Consider the following 19,867-nt stretch of genomic DNA (forward strand, 5'->3'; position numbering starts at 1 on the left):
AATTAATCAGTTGTGTAACCAATTAAGCGATAGAATTGAAAAATAAATCGTCCAAATCTAAACGATCATGTACCAAACAATAACCAAATCTAAACGATCGTATACCATATATATTATACACATTGTTGACGGCATGGTTGATAGGGTGTTTTTGGTATTTTCCATTGTAGGCCTGTGGGCTTTTTTCGTTTTCGGAATTGTTCTATACAGTGTAAATATTTTGCCGCTTTGTTATATTTTTTTAAAAGACCTTTTTTTTAACTAAAATTATTTATTTTATTTCGACGTCTAATTACACCGTAAAAAAGATTTATGGCAACTCCTTTAATTTTCCTTTAAAATTAATTCCTTTTAAGGATGTCGACTACTCCGCTCCACCTCGAGCACGTGGCGACAAGACATACTTTGATTAATGCATCTGAATAGATGAGGGCATTTTGGGTATAGGAAAAAATCAAATAAAATTATCTGCAACCATATATACTATTTTAAACCTACTTTTCCACATTTGCAATATTTTAAATGTTAATGACATGGATGCTAATGTCGAATGTAAAATTGCTGGACGATTTAATTTCCAAAAAGAAAGTATATCGCTTTCTGTTCCTCTATATCGACCACCAAGGAGAACCAAAGAAATGTCTGTAGCTTATAGTAATATTCAACAGAAGAATTTTATGAAATCACTACTACAAAACTGGGTTTACTTGACGCTTTTTAACTGTCAAGTATTGGTTTACTTGACGCTTTTCAATGTGTCAACTAATCCAGTGTCAAAAATAAGGAAGGTTTACTTGACAGTTTCTAAGTGTCAAGTATAATTATACTTGACATTGAAAAAACGTCAAGTATATAATTATACTTGACAGTTTTTATGCGTCAACTAATCCAGTGTCAAGAATAAGTGGGTTTTATTTTTTGACAGGTTTTACACGTCATGTGAAATTATACTTGACAGTTTATAGGTATCAAGTATATTAAGGTTTGTTCAAATAAAAAATTATATATTTTAAAATATCCATATATTTTATCATTCACCTATTTTGAAGTCCAACTATATTAAAATACACATCAATTGAAAAATTGAATCAACCCAAACTTTCAATCAAAGAACTAACAAATTGCATATATATCCTTGAATATACATATAGTTGATCATTACATACTTACAACTAATTAGGAACATCGTTCTTATTCATATTACAAAACAAGTTATGATCATCATTCTTAATCATAAAACACAAAGTATATGTAATAATAAGAAACAAAGACATCACCCTCCTCCAAGCCCCACACTCTTAGATAACTCCAAACTCAAAGTCTCACGATTGTTATCATCAACTTCTTGAAATCTACAAACAAAATGAGAACATTAAAACTAAGAACTCTAACTTTTAAGTCTAAGACCTTTGATACTAGAATTATGTCCTTGAAATAGACACAAAATGTAGGATCTCTATCAAGTATTGGATGCTTACAAACATACATTAAGAATTAGTGGATGGTTGCTCACATAGCTATCAAAAGAATAAGAGAGAACACATGGGATGTAATAGTACTTAGATGCCCTTTTTTAAAAAAAAAAAAAAAAGACTTTGTTTTAAACAAAATTAATAACTTCTTTAAGAGAACATAGGCTAAAGCAAATGAAAAACCTAAAAGTGGAGAAGAAAAAACATTACACATTTATGCTTTCGGGTTTTGTAGTTGAAGATTCTCATCATTCTTTCTCCTTCCATGAAGTTGTGAACATAAACTTGAACCCCTATGAAACGCATTTGAGAAAGACAATATCTGTAGTTCCATAAACAATCCATACATATAACTACACGTCATTAAAAATAACTACACATTTCTAAATTTTGCAGAATTGCAACCAATCCATACATATAACTACACATTAAAAATAAATTAAAAACAAATGTTGCAGCAAGACCACATCACATAAATTTTTTCACAATGTTAGTAAAACCCTATTACATTTTAACATCACACAAAACCAACAAGAACAATTGAAAAATAACATGTAATATTATGGGTTGTTATGTGTGTTTGGAGATCAATATGCTTAAAACACTGGAGAGGTACCAAAAATGCAATTATGGAGCGGTGGAGTTCACAAATAAAAAAGAGAGACAATCCATTTAATTGCATCATAAACTACTGAACATGAATTTTGTGGACTTGTTATACTAGATTTTGTTGAAAGATACTTGAGATAACAGAGAGTGGTTTAATTTCTAAACAAGTACAAAGATCATTCGATTTTCTATTCGACACACTAGGGCAAACTCTCAAAGCAGCCAATATATTCCAACCATACATTGGAAAATATGTATTATCTCTTCATTAAGAAAATACGTATATATGCTCATTATAATGTGCAACTATGGTCATGAATGCAAAATAATATAAAAATAAACCTTTCGAAAATCTAAAACAGCAAACGGTAGAGACAATCTACAATTCTCCAATGAATTAAACATCAAGGACATACCTCTTCAGCTCTGCATATGCTATTTCCATTGCCCCAACTCCAAACATACCGACAACGATAATTGGATAGCGAAAGCAAGGTTCACGACCATTAGACAGCAATTCTGGTTTTAAATGTTCTGGTTGATGCCCAAAGTGTTCTGCAAATACATATGATAAACCTCCTTAACTTGCTAAACAAAATGAAGTTCCATTCCCACTATGGAATATCAGTGGCTGCAATTAAAAAGAACAGCCAATCAAGCAATTCACAGCTTCTGCCGACTGACAACAAATTACCATAGATATAAATTAAAAGAGAGAGAGAGAGAGAGAACAGCACAGCTCAGTCTGTTAGAGAAGCTATAATTTGGAACACTACTCTTATCGACTCGACAACTTAAGGGAAAGAGATAAATATAGGGCAAAAGATAGAGAGAACTTCGCCCTGACTAAACGAAAGAATTCATGAAACTGTTGTCAGCATAACGGTGTGCGACGAACCTGTTGCAAGCTGAAACGGTGCATGATAAATTTCTGAACTACGGCGGACGAACACAACTTTCCTTGAGCGGCTGACGAACGCAACAAATCTTCAGTCCGAACCTGTTGCAAACAGAGAAAGTGCGCAACGAACTTTTGAACTATGGCGGACAAACACAACATTCCTTGAGCGGCGGATGAACCCAACAAGTCTTCAATGGTGGACGAATGCAACAAGTCTTCAGCGGCGGACGAACCCAACCAATCTTCAGCAGCAACTTGCGATGAATGAGGGCTTGCGAGCAGATGGAAGAGAAGATCGTGAAGTCTTTGGGGGAAAAGAGGAAATTTGGGGAAGAGAATCGTGAACTCTAAACATATTCGAATAGAAATATGGGGGAAGTTAGGGTTTTTTTATAAAATTTGGGGGAAAGGAGAAAATTTGGGAAACTAAAATTAAAGAGAGAAAATTTAATTGAAATATTGAAAAATATATATTACTTGACATTTTTAACCTGTCAAGTAATTAAAAATAATATCGACACTTTTAACCTGTCAAGTATTTAAAAAAAAACAAAAATTATGAGTTTTTTCACTCTTTCTTATTCTTGACGCTTTTTTATGTTACTTGACACTTTTTATTAAAAGCGTCAAGTATATCAATTATAAAAGCATCAAGTAAACCTAGTTTTATAGTAGTGAATAATTTCCAAGTGAAAAGATTTGTACGTTGAGATATGATCAACTACACAACTTACAATAGCGAGAAAAAAATAATAAATGGATGATGAATCATCAAATGTTGCAACTTTTTCCTAAAATGTTGGCTTTTACAACTACACAACTTAAAATAGTTAAAAATTAAGAGTAATTATTTCCAGATATAATAAAATGTTACATTCTATCCCACTAATCGGATATTGGACATCTATCATTGTTTATAAATATTATAAATATTTTAATTCATTTTTTTATATTTAAAAAAATTAAAATTAATGGATTTTAAAAATAGAAAAATAATTAAATTAAAATATTTACAAGTTACAATAAAATTTTGTATTACATCAACAACAGAAACTAATAGACTTCTATTACTATCTGTCAATGCCACTGATATATAAATATATTATCAATACTTTTTATTGATAGAATCTGAAATTTTGATATATGTTATAAATATTTTGTCAAATTTACTATTTTTATCATTTTTCTTAATTAAATTTAATTTTTCTCAAATACTTTAGAGTTCTATTAGATAAATAATGAAAGTTGAGGGATAATTTTAAAGTTAGTGGCGAACTAAACTATCTTTAAATCATGATTTGGAATAACTTAGTTATACTCTTAAATTTTTAAATTCGTAATAATTTTATTTTTCAAACGTAAGCTTGTAATAATTTGATATTTATATTTTTTAATTTATAGTAATTTAGTCGGGGTCTTTTAAAAAATATAACAAAGCGGCAATGTATTTACACTGTATAGAACAATTGTGAAAACGGAAAAAGCCTATAGGTCCACAGTGGAAAACACAAAAAATGTCCTGTCAACCGCGTCGTCAACTATTGTTTCGTACACTATTGTTTAGATTTGGTTGTTTAGATATGACTACAATTTATTTTTTTAATTCTATTATTAATTTTATTACACGATCGTTTAATTTGATTACACAATCGTTTAGATTTGGGTCTAAATCTAAATGATCAAATCTAAACGACGTAAAAAAAGAAAGGAAAAGAAGAAAGACGATGGAAAGAAAGAAATCACATAGAGAAGGAAGATGATGAAAAAAAATTACAGCGAGGAAAAAAAGAAGGGCGGAAGGGCAAACTTGTAATATTATTTAAAAAATGGCTAACTTCATGAGCCGTAAATAGTTTGGTGTTTTGTTATCTTTATGAAAATTACCCAAATATTTAATCCTTGTATTTTTTTTTTAATTTGTAATACTTTAGTATCTCTTGTATGCAGAAATTAAAATCTCTTCAAACTTAATTGTCAATTTTTATCATGTAATGCCTCAGTATTTATAATTTATAAACAAATTTAACTTTTAATTAGTCTATCAAACCACTAGGTGTAGAGAATTTCATTAAAAAGATCAAACTGTTACGAAATAAATCTTTGGTTCATGAATTCACTTTAAAAGTATTTTTATTTATTTATTATTTGTTTTTGTTTGTTTGTTGGGTTAGGTTAGGTATGAATATGCAATGCCACAACCTTTAGTTTCCAACCACATTTCATTTCTGTGAAGCTTTTCCTCTGTCCCAAGTCAACGTTGACTTACAAAGACCACTTTGATTTATACATATCCTTTGGATTTTAGATCTAATTCTTCTCCAAATCATTCGAGCATTCTTTCTGAGAGAGAACCTTAGAATTAATTGCACAATGGGTGATTTCCTATGGACTTTTGCTGTGGAAGAAATGTTGAAGAAGGTGTTGAAGGTTGCACAGGAGCAAACTGGCCTAGCATGGGGCTTCCAGAAACATCTCTCCAAGCTCCAAAAATGGCTACTCAAGGCTGAAGCTTTCTTACGCGATATCAACACGAGAAAATTGCATCATGATTCTGTGAGGATGTGGGTAGACGATCTTCGACATCTTGTTTATCAAGCCGATGATCTATTAGACGAAATTGTTTATGAACATCTTCGACAAAAGGTCCATACAAGAAAAATGAAGAAGGTATGCGATTTCTTTTCTCCTTCTAGCAATGCTTTCATCTTTCGTCGTAACATGGCGAACAAAATGATGACTCTTGTAGAATTGTTAGAAAAGCATTACAATGAGGCTGCTCCTTTAGGACTAGTGGTGAATGAAAATGCAAGACCAGAGATTGATGTTATTAGTCAATATCGAGAGACAATTTCAGAACTCGAAGATCATAAGATTGTGGGGAGGGATGTTGAAGTTGAAAGTATAGTGAAACAAGTGATTGATGCTAGCAATAATCAACTTACATCTATCCTACCCATTGTTGGTATGGGTGGATTAGGAAAAACAACTTTGGCAAAGTTAGTTTTCAACCATGAGTTGGTTAGACAACATTTTGATAAAACTGTATGGGTATGTGTCTCTGAACCATTTATTGTCAACAAGATTTTGTTAGATATTTTACAAAATCTACAAGGTGGCATTTCTAATGGAGGGGATAGTAAGGAGGTTTTACTTCGGGAACTCCAAAAAGAGATGCTTGGCCAAACATATTTTCTTGTGCTTGACGATGTTTGGAATGAAAATTCTTTTCTATGGGATGAGTTGAAATATTGTTTGCTTAAGATCACTGGAAACTCTAAGAATAGTATTGTTGTGACTACAAGGAGTGTTGAAGTTGCAAAAATCATGGGAACATGTTCTGGTCATCTTTTAAGTAAATTATCTGATGATTATTGTTGGTCCTTGTTTAAAGAAAGTGCGAATGCATATGGACTATCAATGACTTCAAACTTGGGGATCATCCAAAAAGAGTTGGTCAAAAAAATCGGTGGCGTACCATTGGTTGCACGAGTTTTGGGAAACGCAGTGAAATTTGAAGGAGATGTTGAGAGATGGAAGGAAATGTTGAAAAGTGTGCAAAGAACTCCAGTGGAAGGGGAAAATTTTGTTTTGTCTATATTAAAATTAAGTGTGGATCGTCTACCATCATCTACATTAAAGCAATGTTTTTCATATTGTTCAATTTTTCCCAAGGATTTTGTATTTAAAAAACAAGAACTAGTTCAAATGTGGATGGCACAAGGTTTTCTTCAACCACAGGAACGAAAAAACTTGACAATGGAAAATGTAGGAGACATATACTTCAAGATCTTGTTGTCACATTGCTTATTTGAAGATGCCAATGAAACAAAGACAGAAGAATATTATAAGATACATGATCTTTTACATGATATTGCAATGACAATTTCAAGGGATCAAAATTTGCAACTAGATCCTAGAAATATATTGGAGAAGGAACTTCAGAAGAAGGAGATTCAAAATGTTGTATGCGGGTTACGCACAATTGATTTCATTCAAAAGATTCCTCACAATATAGATCAGACACTTTTTGATGTTAGTATAAGGAACTTTGTTTGTTTGCGTGTTTTGAAGATATCTAGTGATAAGTTACTGCAGTCAATTGGTCAATTGAAACACTTGAGATATCTAGAAATTTCTAGTTATCCTCCAATGATATTAAAATTTCCAGAGTCTATTGTTTCACTTCATAACTTGCAAACATTAAAGTTCTATTTATCAATGATTAAAGAATTTCCGACCAACTTCACAAATTTAGTAAATTTAAGACACTTGAAATTCTATCTGATTGGTTGCAAAACGCCTCCATATTTAAGTCAATTGACTCAACTTCAGACGTTGTCTCATTTTGCAGTCGGATTTGAAAATGGTTGTAAGATTACTGAATTGGGTTCATTGAAAAACTTGCAAGGTAGTTTGAGTCTTTCGTGTTTGGAGAAAGTTGAAAATAAAGAGGAAGCCAATGGAGCAAACTTGGCAGAAAAAGAGAATTTAAAAGAGCTACACTTAAATTGGGACATGGAAAGAAAAGATAACAATAGTTACAATGATTTGGAAGTGTTGGAAGGACTTGAACCAAGCAAAAATCTTCGATCATTAAAAATCCACTACTTTGCAGGAAGACGTTTGCCTAACCATATTTTTGTTGAGAATTTAAGAGAGGTAAATTTGCGTGGTTGTAATAATTGTGAAAATCTTCCAATGCTTGGACAATTAAACAACCTAAAGAAACTTGAGATTTACAACTTCCAAGAACTCCAAATTATAGACAACGAGTTCTATGGTAATGATCTAAACCAAAGAAGGTTCTTCCCAAAGCTTGAGAAATTTGTAATGTGGGATATGATCAACTTACAGCAATGGGAAGAAGTAATGACAAATGATGCATCATCAAATATTACAATTTTTCCCAATCTTAGAAGCTTGGAGATATGTAGATGTCCCAAATTATTAAACATTCCAGAAGTTTTTGATGAGAATAATGTGCAACACCTTGAATCATTGATCGTTTCACACTGTAACAAATTAACAAAACTTCCAAATGGACTACACTTTTGTAGTTCCATTCAACGTGTGAAAATAGACCAATGTTCAAATTTGAGCATAAATATCAGAAATAAGTCGGAATTGTGTTATTTAAACATTGGTCCGTTGGAGAAGCTGCCAGAAGATTTATGTCATCTCATGAAGTTGAGGGGAATGAAAATTGTTGGAAATATGCAGAATTATGATTTTGGCATCCTTCAGCACCTTCCTTCCCTTAAACAAATTAATTTAGTCGAGGATGAGTTGAGCAATAACAGTGTAACACAAATTCCTCAACAACTTCAACACCTCACTGCCTTGGAATTTCTGTCCATCGAAAATTTTGGAGGCATTGAAGCTTTGCCAGAATGGTTAGGAAATTTTGTGTGTTTGCAAACACTTAGTCTTTTTAATTGCAAAAATTTGAAAAAACTGCCTTCTACAGAAGCAATGCTATGTCTCACCAAATTAAATCGATTGAATGCCTGTCGATGTCCACAGCTACTACTCGGCAATGGTGACATGGAGGGGGCGACACTTTCCCACCTTCCACAAATTTCGATTTATCGCGATAGTTATGTGAGTTCAATTTAGTATTTTACATTTATTTTGATTTATATTTTTTGTTGGTGTTGAAAGCAAATCATGTGTACTAAACTTTTCACAGTTGAATTCTGTTAGCTTTCCATTTGTAAAAAGTATGTATAAATTATTCTTTCGAAGGATGACTGTGATTCAGGATCCTAACTAATATGAGCACGTACACACAAACTTCATAAAAGCTATCATAAAACAAATATACAACTCCATCTCTGTGGTGCTATTTGAATTGGAGAAAGAGGGATGATATTTGAATGCTGCGTTTTGACTTTTATATCTTCCAATTACAATGAATACTGATGATTCAAAGTTATCAAAATTTTAAAATATGTTTTTATCAATTTCTAAACTTTTTTTTATTTCTTTTAAATATAACAAACTACTAAAATATTTACGGCCGTGTAATAAAGCTCGTCAAGTTAACCATTTTTTAAATATTTGAGGTTTGTCCTTCCGTCTTTTTTCTTCTTTTCGCTCTGATTTCTTCCTATAGTCTTTCTTTCTTTCTTTCTTTTTTTCCGCTACGATTTCTTTCCATTGTCTTTCTTCCTTTTTTATATTTTTTACGTCGTTTAAATTTGGGTAACAAAATCTAATTTCTTTCTATCGTCTTTTGGATAACAAAATCTGATTTCTTTCTATCGTCTTTTGGATAACAAAATCTGATTTCTTTCTATCGTCTTTCTTCTTTTTCTCTTCTTTTTTTCGTTGTGATTTCTTTCCATCGTCTTTTTTCTTTTTCTCCTCTTTTTTTTACGTCGTTTAGATTAAGATAGTCAAATCTAAACGATCGTGTAAAAAAATAAATGATCATGTAGACAAATTTAAATGACCATGTACCAAAAGAATTAAAAAAAAATCATTTAGTCAAATGATCTAAACGATCATGTACCAAAGAATCTTAAAAAAATAAACGATCGTGTAAAAAAATTTAAACAATCGTGTACCAAAAGAATCCTGAAAAAATTCGTTTAGCCAAATCTAATCAATTGTGTACCAAATTTTGAAAAAAAAAAATCGTTTAAATTTGGGGTACAATCAAATCTAGCCAAATCTAAACGACCAAACCTAAAGGATCTTGTAACCAAATTAAACCATAAAATTGGAAAAATAAATTGTTTAGATTTGGATAGCCAATCTAAACGACCTTGTACCAAATATATTACCGTATTGTTGACAGCTTGGTTGACAGGGCATTTTTGGTATTTTTCATTGTGGGTCGTGGGTTTTTTTCGTTTTCGAAATTTTTCTATACAGTATAAATATTTTGCTGCTATGTTATATTTTTTAAAAGACTCCTTTTATATATAGATTTTCCTGTTTTTAGAAAAGCTAATTAAATAAATTATCTCATTAATTTTTCTTATTAGAAATTAACAAGTACATACATTATGGATAACATATTTCTTGATACATTTCTAATTTTAATATATATGCATTTCTAGATACATGTAATTGTTAAAATACATGAATGATATGTATGTATGTATTTCACTTATTTTGCGTCTTTTAGGAAGTATCTCTTGAATACTATATAAACAATTCTTCCTTCATTTGTATGAAAAGAGAAAAGAATCAAATCATGTGGAAGCAAATTAAAGTGTATAAAGAAAGTCAGTTTCACAAGAATAATAATTTTCTCTTGTGTGTTCTTGAGTTTTCTAACAAAACACATTTTTTTCTCTTAAAAAGTTTGTGAGATTTAGAGTGAATTTAGTGTGGGCTCATCAATGCTTCCAACAAAGTGGTATTAGAGCAGAGGATTGAAAGATGTCGTCTAACATGTTGCAACCTCAACTTCTTCGCTTTGAGGGAAAAACTATAGACGATGGAGCCAACAAATGAAGGTTCTTTATGGATCTCAAGATCTTTGGAATATTGTTTACAAAGGATACTTGGAGCCAAAAAGTGAGAATGATCTTTCCACACAACAACTCAATGAGTTGAGAGATGCTAAAAAAAGATAAGAAGACATTATTTTTCATCTACCAAGCTGTGGATGAAAATATTTTTGAAAGAATATAATCAAGAGTGTCTACTACTAAAGCGACATAGGATGCATTGCAAAATTTGTACGAAGAAGAAGAAAAAGTAAAATTGGTCTGATTGCAAACACTGTAAGCTACCATTTGAGTGAAAGATGCTGAAACTATTGAAGAATTTTTCAATTGTGTTCTCTTAATTGTTAATCAATTGAGATCAAATGGAGAAACAATTGAAGATCAAAGGATTGTTAAAAAGATCCATAGAAGCACGACTAGAAGATATGAGCATATTGTTGCAGCAATTAAAGAATACAAAGATTTGTCAACTCTCTCCATCAATAACTTAATGGGATCTCCTCAATCTCATGAGCACAGATTGAAGTTGTTTGATTCTACTCCTTCAGAAGAAGCTTTTCATATGCAATCCTCTTATACAGGGTCATCTGGTGGAAGAAGAGGTGGACATAGTCGTAGAAGCAATGGAAGATCCAACGTCATAACAAATAAGAGTCAGAGAGTAGAGACAATCAATCTTCTTCAACTAAAGGAAGAGGAAGAAGTTCAAATAGAGGAAGAGGCAAAAGTGGTGGTCGTGGAGATTTTTCTCACATACAATGTTTCAATTGTAGACGTTATGGACATTTTCAAGCAGATTGTTGAACTAAAAAGGCTAATTCTAATAAAGCAGAAACCACTCTAATGCATGAGCAATAGGATAATAATCAAGGTCTTCTCTTCCTCACACTCAACGTCCAAGAATGAAGCATTGAAGAAATATGGTATCTTGATAGTGGTTGTAGTAACCACATGACAAGAAGAAAGGATATTTTTATATCTTTAGATGAATCTCATCAAAATGTAATGAATACTGGTGACAACAAGAAGCTTGAAGTCAAAGGAAAATGAGATATTCTTGTCAAGACAAAAAATGGAGCAAAAAATTTACAGATGTGTATTATGATTCAAGTCTCAAACACTATCTTTTAAGTGTTGGGCAACTTCTCCTAAAAGGACATGATGTTATCTTTAAGGATAACATATATGAGATTAGAACCAAGAATGGAGATCTCATAACGATGGTTCGCATGACTCACAATGAAATGTTTCCAATTAAAATATGTTATGCAAAGCTTGTTTGTTGTGAGAATTTAGTAAATGACTCTTCATGGTTGTGACATTGTCGATTTGGACACCTAAGTTTTGACACTTTATCTCACATGTGTCAACAACATATGGTGAGAGGAATGCCAAACTGTAACGCCCCAAAATATAAGGTAATTTTAATATTAATTATCTTGGAGTAATTTTAATTATGTCGAAATTATTTTGGGTGTAAATTTAGTTAATTGGTGAGATTTATTTGTTTTTGTGGAAATTAGGATTAATTAAATACTTTTTAGAGAATATTTAATTATTTGGAGATTTGAAATTTTTGGTTTTGTAAATCTTTGATTTAAGTTGATTGTTATTGGTTGATTAATATTGGTGAGATTTAAGGAATTAGAGTAATTATATATATAATTAAAGTATAAGGAAGGGTAAAATAGTTATACTATGAAATTTGAGGAAGAGGATAAAATTGATGATGTGATGGGAAGATTGAGTGAGGAGAGATTAAAATTACTAGGTTTAATATATTATTTTGAGAAGAGAAAAAAAAGAAGATTTGATTTGTATTAAATAGAGACAAAGAAGGCGATTAGATTATTTTGGAAAAGAATAAGGAAAAAGAAAGAAAATTAATAATAATTTTATTTTTTTTCTTAAATAGGCTTTGGGATACGTGTCATCACTATACATTTTCTTCTTCATTTTGAAGCCCACAGAACCCTAGTCGCTACCCTTGCTCCCTCTGTCCGTCGCATCTGTGTCTCCGTCAACCTCTTCGCCGAGCCGATTAGTCTAATGTCGTCATCCCTGTCGTTTTCCTTTCGTTGGCCATCACGAAAGCCATTCGTAAGTCTGTCGTGTTTCGTCCAACAACGTCTCATCTTCCTCTGTTAACATTGTTGCATGTCATTGGTTGCATCTCCTCCGTCTCGCGCACCGATTAGCAATCCACCGTTAGCCATCGTTCAAAGTATCGTCATTCGTCTGAGTCGTGTGCGTTAGCGAGCCGTTCTTTGCATCCTAGTCGAGTCCACCCGAGCCACTACCTCCTTGCAAGTTGCATGCTCAAACGACCGAGCCACTAGCCACACGTGCAAGCCGATTTCCTCCTTCAGTCGAGTCGTACACTTCTGCCTTCTTCCTAGCTGAGTCACCAAGCCGCTGAGCCATTTTTGGTTCTTTTCTCACCTATTTTTGGTAAGTTTTGGTAAGTTTTAATGAATTTTGAATAATACCCATGAGATGCTAATTTTTGGACTCTAAATAATTTAATTTTAGATTAAATTGGATTATTCTTCATGAAGGCTTGATTAGATCTAACTAGAGCTTTGATTTTTCCTAATCAAGGTTTAATTGGAATTCAACCTCAACTTTGGGTAAGTTGAATTAATAGGATTTTTGGGTCTTTAAACAACTGTTAAGTTATTGAACTTAGTATTTTTTTTTTCCTTACTGTTTAAGGTTTATTCTTGGGAAGCTTGACTGTTGCTATTAGGAATATTAATTTGGTTAAGCTAATCTCAAGGTAAGAGTTTCTCCTACTAGACCAAGGTAAGAGTTTCTCCTACTAGACCAAGTTAAGAGTTTGCATGTGGTTTCTCTATTATGCATTGATGTAGCTAAAATGCTGCGACTGAGTTATGTTGACGATGATGACTGATTTATGTTAATGATGATGCATGAAATATTAATCACATGATTGAGAGCGTTATGATTAATATTCATGCCATGTTTATGATGTTATGATGTGCTACATGCTATGAATTGAGTGTTCTATTAACTTTATCTGTTAGGGTCGTATCCATATGGATATCCCTTGGGATCTCTACCTTTTTATGATTATGTGGTTCGATGAGATCATCAGTCTCATGAGATGTTATGTATATGAGTGGTCTGACGAGATCACTTACAATCTCATTGTCTTAAGTGTTCGTTCGGATTCACTGAAGACCAGTTTGTCCTAGGTGTTCCTTCAAGTTCACCGAACACTAGTTTTGTCCTAGGTGTTCATTCGAGTTCACCAGAAGACCAGTTTTGTCCTAGGAGTTCCTTTGGGTTCACTGAAGACTAAAGATGTTCCTGTGAGATCATTAGATTGCGTGTGTTTGAGAACGTGCCAGTTTAGCGGTACTTCTTACTAAGTATATGTTTATACTCACTCTTTCTATGTTTAATTTTCAGGTAGAGGTAGAGGTATAGAAAAGTTGGCGAATGACAAAAAGTGACTGCAACTTGCCATAGGGAAACGTTTTGCTTCCACCTTTATGTTACCATTTTGATTTCAACATTTCTGTATTCTTTGACTATTTTTCTTTAAAAGTAGATAGGGCCCAAATTAGGAGTTATTTCAGATCTTATTTCTATATATTTTTATTTATTTATAATTTTAATGAGCATTTGAGGTTTTCAGTTAAAATTAGTGTTGTTTTCTCATTTTGTTAAGAAATTTTTTATTTTCTTTTAGTAGTAATGACCTCAGCTTAGTATAAGAGTTAGGTTGTTACATAAACATTAAAAAGGTCGAAGATCAACTTTGTGAAGCATATGTTTTCGAAAAGCATCATCGAAATTCATTTCTGATCGGAGGTTCTTGGAAAGCATCAAAACCTCTTAAGCTTGTCCATACAAACTTGTGTGGACCCATGAGAACTACTACACATGGAGAAAACCGTTATTTTCTCACATTTATTGATGACTACAATCGAAAAATGTAGGTCTATCTGCTAAAAGAAAAGAGCTCTACTTTCGAATGTTTCAAGACAATTAAAACAATGGTGGAAAATGAAAGTAACTTGAAATTGAAATTATTGCGTTTAGATCGTGGAAGAGAATATATTGTTTTTGCAGATTTCTTGCAAGAAAATATAATCAAGCATTAGATGGTTGTTTTAAGAACTCCTTAATAAAATAGAGTTGCAGAGAAAAAAAACATAATAATAATGGAACTTGCAAGAAGTATGTTGAAGGCTAAGAAGCTTCTTGATCAATTTTGGAGAAATGGAGTAACTTGTGTTGTTTATCTCCTAAATCAAGCTTCAATTAAAAGTGTGCAAGGTATTACTTCTTAACTCCTTAAGAAGCATGGAGCAAATTGAAACCAACTATTAGTCACCTAAGAGTGTTTGGGTGCATTACTTACTCTCATATTTCAGAGGAGAAAAGATTAGGTAAGGTAGATGATAAATAAAAAAAAATGCATTTTGTTGGGTATAGTGAGAACTCTAAGTTTACAGATTATACAACCTTGTAAGTAAGAAAGTTATTATTGGTCGAGATGTCAAGTTCGATGAAGTAAAATTCTGGCAATGGGATGCACCAAATGAAGGCCAAAATCCATTACTTGTTAACATGGATGGTAAAGAATATGCTCGAGATTTAGAGCTTGAAGAAACTCAACCACTGACTTCACCTTCTTCATCACACTCCACAAGTGATGAAGAAACTACTCCAAGAAAGACAAGACATATTCAAGAGATCTATAATAATTCAAAATGAATACTAGATGATGTATATGTTGATTTTGCTTTGTTTGCAAATATTGATCCTATATACTTTGAAGAAGCAATTTAAGATTAAAAAAAGAATGAAAAGATGCAATAGATTAAAAAATCGATGCAATCAGAAGAAACGAGACATGGGAATTGGTTAAATTACCAGAAAATAAAAAGCTCTTGGAATCAAATGGATCTATACAAGAAAGCTGAAGGAAAATGGAGAAGTAAAGAAATACAAGGCTAGACTTGTCGTAAAATGTTACAAACAAAATTTTGGTGTGGGTTATGAAGAAGTTTTTACACCAGTAACTCACTTGGAGACTGTTCTTTCTAATTGAACAACATGATCTCAGAAGGAATGCAAGAGAAGGCTCATGAAATCCAATTACAATTTTTAGTAACTTTTCAAAGAAAATATAAAGTGGTAAATTAATACTCATTCTATTTAAACAATGATCAAATTTAAACATTTAAAACAACAAGAGCAAAAAAGAAGAATATATGTTGAGTTGCATATAAAGAATATATGTTGGGCTGGTCTACCTAAAACAAATGAAAGACATATATCTTCAACAAGATTTGAATTCTTTAATATGTCAAATTTCGATGTATACTTTTTTCAAACTAACTAGCTAGATGCAATTTGTATTCAAATTTATGGTTAACTTACCAAACCCTTTAATGTATACATTATTATGTCATTTATAATAATAATAATAAACATAATGTTGTATCTAGATTTTACGACGTGTCGAATTGTAAATATATATAGTATCTCATAAACTACTTCATATAAAAGAATCACATTCAACTACATTTTTTAAAATAGAACCCCCCAAAAAAGTCAATATGTGGTCTTATTAGAACAATTTATATGAGTTTGGTGAAGAAAAAAGAGTTGTTTCTAATTGGAATCCTGAGTTTGCGGACACCTACCACATTATTTTTTGTATGTGTCAATTCTCTATATTGAATAGCAAAAAAATATATATATTACTTGATTCCTTCCGCACACAAAATCATCCCTTAAATTTTTTATTACATTTAAACCCCTTTTCGAGTAGTTTATGATCCTTCCTTTTTCTGCTATGGTCCATATGGGACACCACATAGCACAAAAGTTTTACTTTCTTTTTCAGCTACCAAAATTATGCTCCATTTGTTAATTCTCATCTGGGTTATCTTTGAAACCACCTCAAAAGTTTTAGGATCAATCAACTGATATTGCCCACATCATCATCTTCAACAATTTGATCGAAAGTTCGAGCTAAAAACGGATAGATTTTGGAAGTTCCAAGAGCATTCAAACAAGTGGCCAATGTTGGACAAATTAATAACAGATTAATTAAAACGGATGGGTTGAAGTAGAACTTCCTTATGATCTTACCACTTGTAGGAATGGGAATTGCACCAAGGTTGGACAGATTAATAACAAATTGGAGAAGATGGAGAAACACCAAGAACACAGATCAAGTGACTGGTGAAGAAGATACACCAAGCTCTTCAAATGCTACTTTGTTCACCCCCGATTCTCAACCTAAGATGGAGATGGACTCAATACCATCATCCTCTAGGACAGCAAAGAATAATTTTTAAAAAAATTGGTATAAGATTAAAATTGTCTATATATATCTTGTTTTTCTGTTTTAGCATGTTGTTGGATTCCTTGATTTAGTCATCAGAAATTTACCCAAGTACGAAATTTTCATGAGATAGAGTAAGATTTATAGGTTCACCTTCTGGGGGATTTATCCTACAACATCTCCTTCAAGGTACAATACTTATGTTCTCTATTTCTCTTTTGTTTTTCTTGTGGGTTTTGACTAAGATTTATGTACCTACTGTTTAACTTTTTCTTTGTTAGCAAATACTTGGAACTGTTATTTCTCTATTTCTGTTTAAATATTAACAAACATAGCTATGCATATATATGAAATATGCAGAATGTTTTTAGTCGTTTGCTTACTTAATATACGTATTGATGTGCTAACAGAGGCTCACTGTTTACTTTCCTAATTTATGGTTGAGAATTAAAATGCGAGTTTACATAGTCGCTGACTACTTTATTGCTTACAGAGATGGTCTAAACTTTCTTATTACTTTACCTTTCATCCATCAAGCTTTATGTGCACAATCATTTTAGAAGTCTTACTAGGTTGGCATTAGAATATAAGGTTTTGAAGTTATCTATTAATGATGAGTCACCCCTGTGTTTTAAATTTCCCTTCATACAACTCAAGTTTATGAAACTGTTGTTCTGGAAACTTTTTGTGTCTTTTTTACCTCTCTTTTTTACAGATTTCATTTTCTTCTGGGTTTAATCACACTTATATTTAGAACTTTGATTCGTTCTCATCTAGATTATTTTTGTCCTAGTTGAGTCCCTGCGTCATGTTTCCCTTCTCTTTTTAACTGATCTTGACGATTAACACCACTAAGAAGTTCAACTTTTTCCTTTGGGTGTTTATGAAGAGCTTTGTAAAAGTAATAGGTAGGCTACTAAATGTGTGTGTGTTTTTTTTAATCACTTCCGATCAAAGTTATTTTAATTAAAAGGAACAATTTGGAAATAAGATCAACACACTTTCGAAATAAACCCAGAGGGGAAGAGATAAAGGGAGGGAGAAGAAACGAAACTCACCGGCGTTGGCAAGCAACTTCGGTCGACGCTCAGTTGGGTGATCGGCGGTGCGTTGCAATAGTCACCGGCGTTGGCGGTTGAGAGACAGAGACAAGTTGCGGCGTGAGCGGGAGGTAGGCATGACAGGTCGCAGCGTGAGAAGGAGGTGGGCGTGAGCGGGAGGTTTAGAAATTAGGGCTTGATATTGGGAAATTTTGGGTTTTTTTATTTTAATAAATTTATTTATTTTTGTAAACCTTTTTATGACAGCAAATAATGACGAAAAATGAAATCCAAAAACAACGTCTTTTTCTGCCAAAAAAGTGCATTTTCACCTTTTATGACAGTTCTTTCTTCTCTCCTCTCGTTTTTTCTACTAATGAAATGTCGTAAAAGAGCATTTTTCTAGTAGTGGTTTGTTATATTTATGAAAATTTTCCTTTTTTATATATATAATTTTGTGTTTTTTTCAATTTTTTTTTTAAATTTATCAACTCTTAAAATCAAATTAAACACATAATAAATTAACAAAGGAAAATTACTATGAGTATCACAAAAAAAATCTATTAACAAAGTATATCAAAAAAATTTAAATAGGTTAAAAGAGAGTTTGATGAATTTACTATTTTTTTAAAATAGTTTCAATATTATTATATTTTTTAAAATGTAAAAAAGAAATTCATTTTCTTCTTCTGTTTTAGATAAAATGATCTTTTTAAAATAAATCTTTTTGTTTCATTTTGGCATTTTGGGAGAATAAATTTTGTATGTTTTAATAAAATTAAAGATTGTTTCTTTTTTATTGTTTACTTTTTTTTAGAATAAAATTCTGAGCTTTAATTTAGGGAAATTTTCATAAATATAACAACTACTAAAATACTTACTGGCGTGTAACAAACCCCATAAATTAGCAATTTTTTAAATATTTTATGTTTGCCCTTTCGCTCTTTGCTTCGATTTTTTTCATCGTTCTTCTTCCTTTCCTCTTCTTTTTTTCACGTCATTTAGATTTGGGTAACCAAATCTAATTTCTTTCTATTGTCTTTCTTCTTTTTTTTCGCTACGATTTCTTTTCATTGTCTTTCTTCTTTTCCTCTTTTTTTTACGTCATTTGGATTAGCGTAACCAAATCTAAAAGATCTTGAAAAAAATCATATAAATTAAGTAGCCAAATTTAAATGCTCGTGTAAAAAAATAAATGATCGTATACCAAAAAAATTAAAACAAATCATTTAGCTAAATCTAAACGATCTAGTACCAAAGAATCTTCAAAAAATAAATGATCGTGTAAACAAATCTAAACGATCGTATATCAAAAAATCTTGAAAAAATTCATTTAGCCAAATCTAAACGATCATGTACCAAATTCTAAAAAAAAAATCGTTTAGATTTAGGGTAGCCAAATCTAAACGATCCAAATCTAAACGATCGTGTAGTCAAATCTAAACGACCAAATCTAAATGACCGTGTAACCAAATTTAAACGAACGTGTATCCAAATTAAATGATAGAATTGAAAAAATAAATCATTTAGATTTGGCTATCCAAATCTAAACGACCAAATATAAACGAGCGTGTACCAAACAATAGCCAAATCTAAACGATCGTGTGTCAAATATATTACGCACGTTGTTGACGGTATGGTGACGAGGCATATTTGGTATTTTCCATTGTAAACCTGTAGACTTTTTTCGTTTTCGAAATTGTTCTATAGAGTGTAAATATTTTACCGCTTTGTTATATTTTTTTTAAAAAAAAAAACCTTTTTAAAATCATTCATAAATACTTTTTTAAACAATAAACTTAAAAAAAATTGTACTCCACAATCTTTTTTGGGAAAGTTACGTAAATATAACAAACTATTAAAATATTTACCGCCCGTATAACAAAGCTCACAAAGTTAGCCATTTTTTAAATATTCCATATTTGTCTTTCCGTCTTTCTTCTCATTTTCGTCTATTACATCGTCTTTCTTCTTTTCTTTTTTTCTTTTCTTCCATCTTTGTCTGGGACATCATCTGTTTCTTTTCTTCTTTTCTTTTTTCTTTTCTTCCA

General features: G+C 31.7%; 1 protein-coding gene and 2 long non-coding RNA genes across 3 annotated transcripts; 1 reads left to right on the forward strand and 2 right to left on the reverse strand.

The window, feature by feature from the left end:
- Positions 1-1,099: 1,099 nt before the first annotated feature.
- On the reverse strand, positions 1,100-3,407 carry LOC107991945 (uncharacterized). The gene is made up of 4 exons (XR_007815376.1): positions 2,980-3,407; positions 2,498-2,636; positions 1,683-1,794; positions 1,100-1,352 (listed from the first exon to the last, which is right to left on the reverse strand). It is a non-coding gene; the product is annotated as an uncharacterized LOC107991945 (long non-coding RNA).
- A 1,807-nt stretch (positions 3,408-5,214) lies between these two features.
- LOC103501070 (disease resistance protein RGA2-like) lies at positions 5,215-8,729 on the forward strand. Its single transcript, XM_051079052.1, has one exon. It carries the CDS (start codon positions 5,353-5,355, stop codon positions 8,596-8,598), a length of 3,246 nt encoding a protein of 1,081 aa, XP_050935009.1. The 5' UTR covers positions 5,215-5,352; the 3' UTR covers positions 8,599-8,729.
- Positions 8,730-16,162: 7,433 nt separating this feature from the next.
- LOC103501069 (uncharacterized) lies at positions 16,163-18,025 on the reverse strand. Its single transcript, XR_540193.3, has 2 exons — positions 17,835-18,025; positions 16,163-16,763 (listed from the first exon to the last, which is right to left on the reverse strand). It is a non-coding gene; the product is annotated as an uncharacterized LOC103501069 (long non-coding RNA).
- Between the last annotated feature and the right edge of the window lie 1,842 nt (positions 18,026-19,867).

The sequence above is a fragment of the Cucumis melo genome, chromosome 11 (assembly GCF_025177605.1).
Source record: "Cucumis melo cultivar AY chromosome 11, USDA_Cmelo_AY_1.0, whole genome shotgun sequence".
Lineage (NCBI taxonomy): Eukaryota > Viridiplantae > Streptophyta > Magnoliopsida > Cucurbitales > Cucurbitaceae > Cucumis > Cucumis melo.